At 53.0% G+C, this 10,569-nt stretch overlaps 1 protein-coding gene across 3 annotated transcripts; it reads right to left on the bottom strand.

The window, feature by feature from the left end:
* Positions 1-2,033: 2,033 nt before the first annotated feature.
* Positions 2,034-9,789, bottom strand: mllt1a (MLLT1 super elongation complex subunit a). 3 transcript variants are annotated; one of them, XM_062452824.1, is made up of 12 exons: positions 9,671-9,789; positions 6,812-6,992; positions 6,577-6,659; positions 5,491-5,634; positions 5,134-5,262; positions 4,323-4,958; positions 4,099-4,189; positions 3,788-3,899; positions 3,418-3,517; positions 3,144-3,218; positions 2,914-2,985; positions 2,034-2,768 (listed from the first exon to the last, which is right to left on the bottom strand). In XM_062452824.1, the coding sequence occupies exons 1-12, from the start codon at positions 9,680-9,682 to the stop codon at positions 2,640-2,642; spliced, it is 1,764 nt and encodes a 587-aa protein (XP_062308808.1). In that variant the 5' UTR covers positions 9,683-9,789; the 3' UTR covers positions 2,034-2,639. The 3 variants fall into 3 exon arrangements, with proteins under 3 accessions (XP_062308808.1, XP_062308811.1, XP_062308810.1); XM_062452827.1 differs by having other exon boundaries at positions 3,153-3,218; XM_062452826.1 differs by having other exon boundaries at positions 4,323-4,955.
* Positions 9,790-10,569: the final 780 nt, after the last annotated feature.

The following is a 10,569-nucleotide window of genomic DNA, read 5'->3' as shown; positions in this document are numbered from 1 at the left end:
TATACTGGATGGTATCAACATGATTAGCTCATACATGAAACACGTGTTCAATGTTGCTCGTACAGCCTAAACAGCCATGACCAGGACACACAACACAACATTCAGGAAACTTCTCCAGAACAGAACAGCTTCAACTGGCATGTTTCAGTATGTATAGTGACAAAACATGCCAATACAAATAAAAACAATTAAATAAGAATTCTAAAAAATAAAAAGAAAGGTTGGCAAAACAAAATCTGCTCATATCGTATTGCATGTAAATATTGTATAAAATTCTTAAAAATACAGTTTAGATAATTACTTAAGTACTGAAGTCACCACAGCCAAAAGTGCAGAGATCCATAAATAAAAACATTGAGTGTTGGTAGACAGTGGGGCTACTCTGGTAGCGCTGCCTCACCCCTGACCTTTCACCCTTGTGCCCCCACGCCGTGACACAGGACAAACTGAGTGCCCGATCAAAGGTCAAAGTTCCTGAACTAGGACTTGAAGGTTAAAAGTTCACACATACACACTCACACAGACTGGAAGGTTCCCTTTTCCTCTCCCAAACACACATCATCACAATCACACAGTTGCAAAGTTCATTCTCAGTGATCACAACGAGGGAGTTTTGTTGACATAGGCACACCTAGACAGATAGGAGGGGGGGGGGGCAGACGCTGTTCCACGGTGACAAAGCCACATCGAGTCCTCGGCAACGGGCATTCACTACAGTCGGGGCGGGAGGGGGGTTGCACACCTTGCAGAGCCGGGCAACAGAACAGACACAACTATTAAAGCTATCAGAATCAGAATAAATACAGTTAGTTAGAACAGAGGGGAGGGGGGGTGATGAGGGGGGGGGAAGTCTCTCTGAGGCTGACCCATCCACAGAGGGACGGAGGCAGGGGTCACACAGGGGTCACAAAGGGGGCAGCTTTACAGCCCACACATCCAGAACCACATCCACAACATGATCACTGATGTCCCTGGGGGAGCCAGGTCCAGAACAGGCCTGTGGTCCACAGACCTGCTCCACCAAAACTACTGACTAGGGACAGGAAAAGTTAAGACAAAACTGGATATTCAGGCTTCCCCATTAACACTTGTTGAGAGGTGGGACGCTGCTGTTTAACCAGAGCTAGCGGGCGGCTAGCTAGGCGGCTAGCAGCACGGCCGTTCAGAGCGGCCTGTACAGGAAGGCACTAAGAGGGTAGTAGGTTTGTTGCTAGCCCTAGGAAATAAACAACCATACATTCATAGCTCACAGGTATCTGAACCGCAATCAAAAAATAATAAAATTGTGTCAAGTAGAAAAATAAAATGTAAAAAGAAAAAAACACACAAAAAAAAAAAACAGGTGACCCTTGACCCCCCCGGTAGGTTCTGATCTGAGAGCCTATGGCTGCTTTCCCCCCCTCCACTTAAAGGCAATTCAGAAGTGACCCCTTCCCAGCTTAGTCCATGACCAGTGGAGCCCTTTCATGCACGTGGGTCTGGGAGGAGGAGGGGGGCTGGGAGGGGAGGAGGGGGGCTGGGAGGGGAGGAGGGGGGCTGGGAGGGGAGGAGGGGGGTCTGGGAGGGGAGGAGGGGGGCTGGGGGTGGGGAGGGGTTGAGGTCAAGACTCTGTGAGGGGAGAAGTGGGAACAGCAGACATCCACACAAGAGACGAGACACATCCGAAAAACACACTAGCCAACTGGCACTAACAACGTGTGTGTGCGTGTGCTGGGGGGTTCACAGACATGGAAGCCAGATGCGTGTGTGTGTGCGTGTGCGTGGATCACTACAGGACGCTGCTTGTGCTCAAGGCTCAGGAACACTGAAAAAGTTACCAACCACACAGGCATCATCTCAGCCACACACACACACACCACACACACAAAAAGGAATATGCCGACAGAGAAATGAACTCCAGCTGAGAGCAGAGGAAGGGAAGGAGGGCGGGCGGGCGGGCGGGAGGAGTGTTGTGCTGAGTAAGGGAGTGCAAGTGTGGGGGAGGGAGAGCATGTTGGGTTTGCAGGCTAGAAGGCTAGAGTGGGTGAGGGAGGGGAGCAGGGGGGGGGGGGGGGAGGGGGGAGGAGAGCGGGGGGGGGGGGGGAGGAGAGCGGTCACATTCCACAGTTCTACAGACAGGCTCAAAACCAGAAACATATAGAATACATCCCCAGGCAGACTAGACACACCAGCTCCCAAGCATGTCCTCTCAGCCCAGCGTGGTACAGTCTAGCCTAGTACAGTACAGTCTAGTACAGCCCAGTCTAGTACAGTACAGCAGAGTACAGTACAGTCCAGGCAAAGGAACAGCTGCTCTCATGCCACTCTGCATTGCTATTTCTTTAATCCAGTCCTTCCCTTCCTCCTCTTCGCTTGGTCCTCCACAGCGCCTGCTCTGATTTGGTGTGTCAGAGTGTGTGTGTGTGTGTGTGGTGTCTCTTCAGTTTCGCCTGTTCTTCCACATCGCCTGTCAGGTTTGGTGTGTGTGCGTGTGTGCGTGCGTGCGGTAGCTCTCTGGTTCAGTACAGTCTGGTGTGAGCGCGTGAATGTGCACGTGTGGCTGCTCTCTGGTCCAGCCCAGTCTGGTGGGGGGAGGGGGGGGGTGGTGGCGGGGGGTCGGGGGGGCCGTGGAGCCCCCCCGGCCCGGCCCCGCCCAGCCGTCACGTGGCCGTGGCCTCCAGGTAGCTCTGTAGTTTGCGAACGGTCGACTCGTCCAGGGAGAACAGGTCGAAGTCGAAGGTGGTGTTGGTGACGTTGAAGTGGCCCGTCTCCTCGATCAGGTTGACGATCTGATTGGATGAGGGCGGAAGGAGGGGGGTGAAGGAGGGGGCGGGGTTAGTGGCGCTTTGTCAAAAGAGCTTAGGGTGACCTGCGTTACATCTCCGTGAGCGCACGCACACCACACACCACACACACACACTAATGCACACACACCTGCTGCAGGACGTTGCGCTCTCTCAAAGCCATCAGCCTGCGGTGGAGGTCCACCAGCTCCTCTGTGTAGGCCTGGAGAGAGAGAGAGAGAGAGAGACAGAGAGAGAGAGAGAGAGAGAGAGAGAGAGAGAGAAAGAGAAAGAGAGTTAGCAGAGAACCTGGTAGAGAGCACACTCTGGAGGTGTTGGGTCATGGTGTGTGAGATGCAAAGAAAATAAGCTTTGATTTACCCTTCCTACCTTGTCGTATCCCTTCTTCAACACCTTCTCCGGGCGACAGATGTCTGGACTCTTTCTGCCCGACACCTGCAGGGAACGGACAGATGAGGGGGTGAGAAAGAGGGGGGGGGGGGGGAGGAGAAGGAAAGAAAGGTAGTTCAGACAGGAAGGGCAGTCATGTTTGCTCATTCGGGAACCGCTGAATCGACGGCTCTCGAGTCGACAATCGACGGAGCTGGCCAAAGTCTGTGACGGACGGGTGGAGCGTCCAATCGGGGAGCCTCACCTTGTTATTGGAGGAGCTGTGTTTGGGCGGGGCGGTAGCGGGGTCTCGACTGGGCCGGTGAGAGCCGTCGCTGCTGTCGCTCTCACTGTCCAGACTGAGCCTGACCAGGGAGGGGAGCGGTTACTCTCTGACACACCACACTGGGGATTTTTACTAACCATTTAAAGAGTTGTTGTGGGTGAGTGTGTAACCTCAACGATCATATACAAGTTTCACGTGCGTGTGTGTGTGTGTGCATTTTCAATAACCGTTCTAAAAAGGTTTCTCTTCTAGGTTTCTAGAACTTTCTGTTTCGAGGCTCGGAGGTTTCGGGGCAGACAGAACACAAGAGAATCAACAGCAGCATCGTCAAGCTCACGCTCGCTCTCACCGAGAGTCGCGATTGGGCGGGTTTGTCTTGACGGGCGTGCCGTCCTCCGAGCTGCTGTCGTCATCGTCCGACTCCTCCGACTGCAGGTCCTCCACCATGGACCTCAGGGGCCCTGGAGGAGAGGGAGGAGGGGAGAGAGGGAGGAGGAGGGGAGGGAGGATGGGAGAGGGTGGAGGGGAGAGAGGGAGGAGGGGAAAGGGGAGAGAGGGAGGAGGGGAGAGAGGGAGGAGGGTCATTATGTGTGAAGCCCTGGAACACAGCAGCATCCAGACACAGGGCCCGGTGGGCGGGACCTGGTGGGCGGGGCCTACCTTGGCCTTGCTTCTGGCCCGGCTCAAAGTCCGAGTCCGAGCTGGAGTCCGAGCTGGAGCTGGAATTAGAGGGGCTGGAGGGGGCCGACTGCTGCAGGAGCGAGACAGAGACACCGAGAAAGAACGAGAGAAGCGAGAGGGAGAAACATAGAGAGTTCAGCGGTGTGTCATTGGTTGGCTCCACCCAGGGGAGAGGCCCAGTGAGGCCAGCGGCTCGTCCTCACCTCTGATTTAGACGAGGCTTCGTCCTCCGAGTTCGACTCGTCCGACTCGGGCGGTTTCTTGGGCTCCTTGGGCTCCTGGGAGTCGGCCTTGTTCTTGGGCCAGCGGCCCTTCTCCTTGCGGGGCTTCTTCTCCGAATAGGGGGCAGCGGCCACCGACGAGGAGGAGACCCGAGGTGGGGCCCCCTTGGGCCCCTCGGAGCTGCCCTTCTTGGGCTTCTTGGTGCTGGGCTTGGGGGACTCCACCGTGGAGGGCCGCTTCCCGGGGGCTTTGGACTCCGGCGGGGGGGGCCCCCCTCCCCCGCTCCCCCCTCCCTTGGGCGACATGCCCTCCTTCAGGGTGAGCTTGGGCTCCTTGAAGGCGGCCTTGGGCACAACCTTGCCCTCGTCCTTGACCTTGACGTCGGCGGGCTTCTTGGAGGACGAGGAGGACGAGGAGGAGGGCTCCCGGGCGCTCTTGCTGCTGCCGCTGCTTCCTCCGCCCCCGCCACCCCCTCCCCCTCCGTCGCGGTCGCTGTCGCCCTTGGACGTGGCCTTGCTCTCGGAGTCCTTGCGGGGCCGCTCGCGGTGCTCCTTGGTCAGCTTGTGGGGCTTGGGGGCTTTGCTGCTGCTTCCGCTGCCCTCCTTACTGGGCTCCTGCTGGGGGGAGAGACACACCAGATGTCTTCACTGGGTCTATGTCATTCTACCTATGTATCTATAGTCTTGTGTTTATGTCGTGGAGGAAAAACTCAATCAACAAATGGGAATCATCGTGTTGCGAATGGGGTGGATAAGAGGTGTAGACCAGAGACAGGGAAAGGGCTGGTCTAACCTTGGATCCATGGGAGGAGGTCTTGGCCTTCTTGGGGTCTGAGAAGGCGGAGAGGGGGATGGTGGGGAGGATGGGGTAGTCTGGGCTGGGCCTGGAGACGGCTTCCGCCCCCTCTGGGACCACCATCACCTAGAGAGGAACGGGGGGGGGACAGAATGTCAACAAACAGAGAAAGAACTAACTTCAGAGAGAGAGAGAAAGGGAGACACGAAAATAGACTTGCAAAAACAGACGATGCAAAACCAGCAGACAGCTAATCCCTTCCCACAACCAAACTCTCACCCCCCCCCCTCCCCCGCCCCTCCCATCCTCGATCCCCACCCCTCCGCGTCCCTCGGACCCCGTTCCAAACCTCACCCCTCCGGCCTTGACCAGCTTCCTCCTGAACTCCCGGGTGGGGTTGTTGAAGGTGAGCTTCTCGCAGCGCAGGTGGTTGACCGGCGGGTTGCCCTCCAGGTTCAGGAAGAGGTCGTAGTTGAAGCAGACCTTCTTTGGCTCCTCCTGGAAAGGGTTTCACAAGCTCTGTGAGCCGTCTCCCGTTATCAGCCTATCAGATAACAGTACCGGCTCTACCCACTGCCTAGTCAATAACAGGCATACCTGGAGTATGTGTACACACACACACACACACCTCTCAAAGACACACACACACAAGCACAAAGAATTCCGCACTAGGGGAAACGGCATCCTCACACACACACACACACACACACACACACGAAGCCACGGCTATGTGGTGAAGAGATAGAAAACGTGTCTCCTCTCCTTCCATGCTTCCACAGCGAGGCCGGGGTCGGAAAGTCAAAGCACAAATAGAACATCAATTTGATGTCCTTTTAACTGTCCAACAGGGGATTAAGGAGCCTGAGGCCGTGCCTCAGCCTCCTGCTCCACGGAGACACTCCACACCTGCACACCCATAAAGGGAAGATGAAAATAAGAAATGTGCTGGGATCCCCGCCCCCACTCCCCGCCCGCCTGGAACCTTGCCCTGGTTATTAAAGCTCTCCTCTCAGGTGTCCCAGGCGGTGGCTGGGTACGAGGCTGATCCCAGAGAGGGGAGAGACAGCCAGAGGGGGCCCCGGCAGAGCCCCCGGCAACAGCCCGCGTCGAAGGAAAACTCCTGCTTGTGCCCGTCTCTCTTTCCTGGCTCGCCGCGCGGTGTAAACAACCAGGCTCAGGCACTGCGGGTATCGACTCTCCAGGGGAGGAGCCCATGTGACACCGACCCATTTCCTGAGGGAGCCGCGGCGCCTTTTGGCGCAGGGCTCGTCTGACGAAGAAGAGAAGCTCTTCCGCGACACTCACCTCGTTCTTGAAAAGTACACCTCGGCGAACAGTGAGGAGACCCGCATCGCTCGGCGGCAGAGCCTTCTCCAGCCCACCCGACGAGTCACTAAAACGAGTATTGAAACGGGATGACACAACATGAGGAGAGGTTACCTTGTTTTTGAAGTAGACCTCGATAGGCATGAGGAACCCGGCGTAGCCCGACTCCTCGACTTTGTAAGGTGGCTCCTTGCAAACTGCAGAGAGAAAACGCACAGCCGTCAGTACGGCGACAGGCGGGGGGGACGCCACGGCAACAGGGTCTCACATCGGTCGGACGCGGTTAAGACACAACGGGGGGGGGGGGGGGTCCTGTGGTCGAAAGCGGTCCTCCTCCGCACGCGCTCACCTCTCTTGGGTTTGGGGAAGCTTTCGTGGAGCCTGAAGACCACCTTCTCCACGAAGTGCTGGATGTCTCCCGTCTCGGGCCCCCGGACGAACACCATCCAGTCGTGGGTGAACCCCTCCGAGGTCACCTTCTTCCTGAGGAGGGCTCGGTGACCAAGCTCCAGCTTCACCTGCACGGTGCACTTCAGCGGCACACGGGGGGTGGGGGGGGGGGGGGTGGTAACCGTTAGGAATACTGTCCACAGCAACGACAAAACACTCGATATGTGCGTTAAATAACCCCCCTGCCACCGCTACACACCTGACTGAAACAGAACTACCACTCATACACCAAACCTGCACAACAGGACAGAGGTCTAGGCATACTAAAATGGGGACAACTCCTAGGTAAACACTGGGGTTTGGAAGAGGGGGGGGGGGAGACTTTATGCCCTGGCCTGAAGAATGCAGAGATTTGGCTCCTACTCTGTGCTGCCCATGAGCTGGAACTGGGTGGGGGGATTAGGAGACAGGATTGAGATGAGCTGGTCTGGCACTCTCAGGCTCCCCCCTCTCTCTCTCTCCCTCCCCCTCTCTCTCTCTCTCTCTCTCCCTCCCCCCTCTCTCTCTCTCTTTCCCTCTCTCTCTCTCAAACACACAGACAGAGGCCCCCTCCTCTCCCTGGCGTCTTGCCCGGTCATTCTGTGGCGGCAATGCCCTTTAACTCCAGGCCCTACCACACCCTCAGCCAGCCTGCAGCCGCCCCAGCCTCCACCCCCCACAACCCCGCCAAGCAGCCACCCAGAACCCTCTGGCTTTAACACTGCCCCCACAGCACAGGCAGTTCTACCCCATAGAAGCCACACACTACTCTTTAGAACACACACACTACTCTTTAGAACACACACTACTCTAAGACCCACACACTACTCTACATACCCTACACACTACTCTACATAACCCACACACTACTCTATAGAACACACACACTACTCTTTAGAACACACACACTACTCTTTAGAACACACACTACTCTAAGACCCACACACTACTCTACATACCCTACACACTACTCTACATAACCCACACACTACTCTATAGAACACACACACTACTCTTTAGAACACACACACTACTCTTTAGAACACACACTACTCTAAGACCCACACACTACTCTACATACCCTACACACTACTCTACATAACCCACACACTACTCTCTAGAACCCACACACTACTCTTTAGAACACACACACTACTCTTTAGAACACACACTACTCTAAGACCCACACACTACTCTACATACCCTACACACTACTCTACATAACCCACACACTACTCTTTAGAACCCACACACTACTCTACAGAACCCAGACAACACTACCCCAAATAACTACTCATTGCACAGACACAACACCATAACCAACATACCACCATTCTCGGATTTGATAAGACTGATATCATTACGTTCACTTTCCAGTAACAATAAGACACATCAATAAAAAAGAAAGAAGACGTTGCAGTTTTGTTTATCCCTTGGCAGATATCCCACCTTTAAGAAACAAGGCACCACCATGCGCCTTGGGAATAGTCTAACAACCATAATGACCAAACTAATCCCCACCAAGGGGGGCAAAATCAACTGAAACTCTCCTTTGAAGACAGACACTAAAGAAGAGACAAAATGTTGCCCAACTACACCCCCCCCCCCCCCCCCAGTCTCACTGGAGGTCTGTTCCTCAAAGTAGACCAGTCACAAAGTCGCACTCACTTCACAGGACATGGTTTGATATTGGAGTATAAATCAGGAAATGATAACATGTCCATCTCATGTAACAGTGAACCATGATGCCATATTGGTACGAAACCAATGAAGTTCTACGGTCAGCATATTCTGCTATAATAGTGGGCAGCTTTCTACCAACGTTCTCTCAGTCCAATGACGGATTCTCAGCAATATTTCCGAATGAATGGCGCCCGTACAAAGCTTACCAAAATGTCAAGTAGTGCAGGCCTATGTTTATCAGATAAGAAGAGCATTTGCGAGTAGCTTGTCATGAGTTGACCTTTTCTTCATGGTTACCATGCGTGTGACGGAATGAGTCTTATTTCTCAAAGTCGGGGTGGAAATTCCACTGTTCATCACACGTGATAAGTTGTGAGATCATTTGACAATTCGATTATCAATTCCGAACAGTTTAACACGGCTTTGGTCAAAGTTGCAAACATAAGATTTGGAAACTAAGACAATATTTTATCTCTAGCTACAAGTTGGACTTGTTTCCAATATTATCATCATGAGTGCTGAACAGGCGGTTGTTTAAAATGTCATATGATATTGATTCAACCCCTCGATCCCAATTACTTGCCGTTAAGGTACACACCCCTCCTCCCTCCACCCCAAACCTGAAGAAGGCAATCCTTTCCACCGGCGCCTTAGCCGCTTCGGCTAAGTTGCTAGCCAGCTAGCAAGCGAAGGGCCGAGATCTTTAAACCCAAGCATGAAGCGAGTGTTAAAAATGGTTGTAACCAGGTTATGATATGCAGTGCTAGTGCCTTTCAACATGGCTACAGGGCCAGAAAATAGCACCAGGTGAAAATCCCTTTGTGTGCCCGACAGTGTGGCTAACCAGTTAGCTATGCACTGCTGAATGAAGCTAGCTACGTTAGCCAGCTCGCTATGTCTGAATACCGATGTACTGTGCCTGTGCGTGTGTGTGGCTGCTAGCGAGCAACACAGCTCCGTGAGCCAACCAACTATGAGTTCGATTAGCAGGATTTTTTCACGAGCACAGGGCATTCATTCCTGTCCCGGGCGCAGCCCTCGAGCATTTTTCGAATGAACGTTTGTAAAGCGCAGGGGGACACAAAAGTCACATTACCTGATTCTCCATGATTCTCTGGCTTCAGTGATTGTTCTATTTATTTACAGCAGCGTTTCGCGAGGTTGTTCCCAGCTCTTCATTGTGTGTCAACTTCAGCCTATAACCGGAAGCCAGACGGTACCCCTCCCCTTCCAGACGGCTGCTGGCATGCGACCAAAACAGAAAGCTTTCTCATCCAATCAGATGTTCTGAAGTTTAAGCTACTCGTATCTAACCAACCAAAACTATTTAGAGGTGGGACTTCTCACGGGCATCAAATACAATTCAAGAGCTCTGCAGCGTCTTGATAAAACAATACAGGTTGAAAAAAACACTCGCCTAAGACAAAATACAAACGTAAAAGACAAGGCATTCGATCGAATGATTTCCAATATTCGTATATAGGCTACTTCTTTTTACGAATGTATTAAGGTTCTATGTTTTTAAATTTAATTTCAAACTAGCTCATAACTGTGCATCCCGACTTTCTATTCTACATAATCAAAACTTTCCAAAACATTTTAGGATATTTACAGATAAAATCCAGTTGTGTTTTTAACGTCAGGCCTATTTATAGACATGACAAACACTCGACAAAATCAATCACAGTTCTACCATAAATCCGGTACTTTTGTCTTGAGCTACTTCTCTCTTTTTTTGAAATGTAACACAATACACATCTTATAACAGACATGAACAATCTGCTTAGTCTGCTGCCTCGAATGGGATGGGGCACTGGTTCAATTCCAACCACATCATCTGAATAGAGCAGCAGGGGCTCTCATAAAAGTTGCCTATTTAAGACCAGTAAACTGGCAGTGCAGGATCACTGCAGGGAAGAATTTGGGATGAAAACTTTGATGTGAGATTAACAAGCCACTGCTATTGACCAGGAGACCACAGCTCTCTCTCCCTAC

Source organism: Osmerus eperlanus, chromosome 26, assembly GCF_963692335.1.
Source record: "Osmerus eperlanus chromosome 26, fOsmEpe2.1, whole genome shotgun sequence".
NCBI classification, from domain to species: domain Eukaryota; kingdom Metazoa; phylum Chordata; class Actinopteri; order Osmeriformes; family Osmeridae; genus Osmerus; species Osmerus eperlanus.
Note: the sequence above shows the minus strand (reverse complement) of the source record. Positions and strands in the feature narration are given on the sequence as shown.

Coding starts and splice junctions, on each gene's coding strand:
- mllt1a (XM_062452824.1), bottom strand. Junction 4,959..5,133: donor CCTCCTCCCATGGATCCAAG/GTTAGACCAGCC, acceptor CTCTCCCCCCAG/CAGGAGCCCAGTAAGGAGGG. Junction 2,986..3,143: donor GATACGACAAGGTAGGAAGG/GTAAATCAAAGC, acceptor CTCTCTCTCCAG/GCCTACACAGAGGAGCTGGT.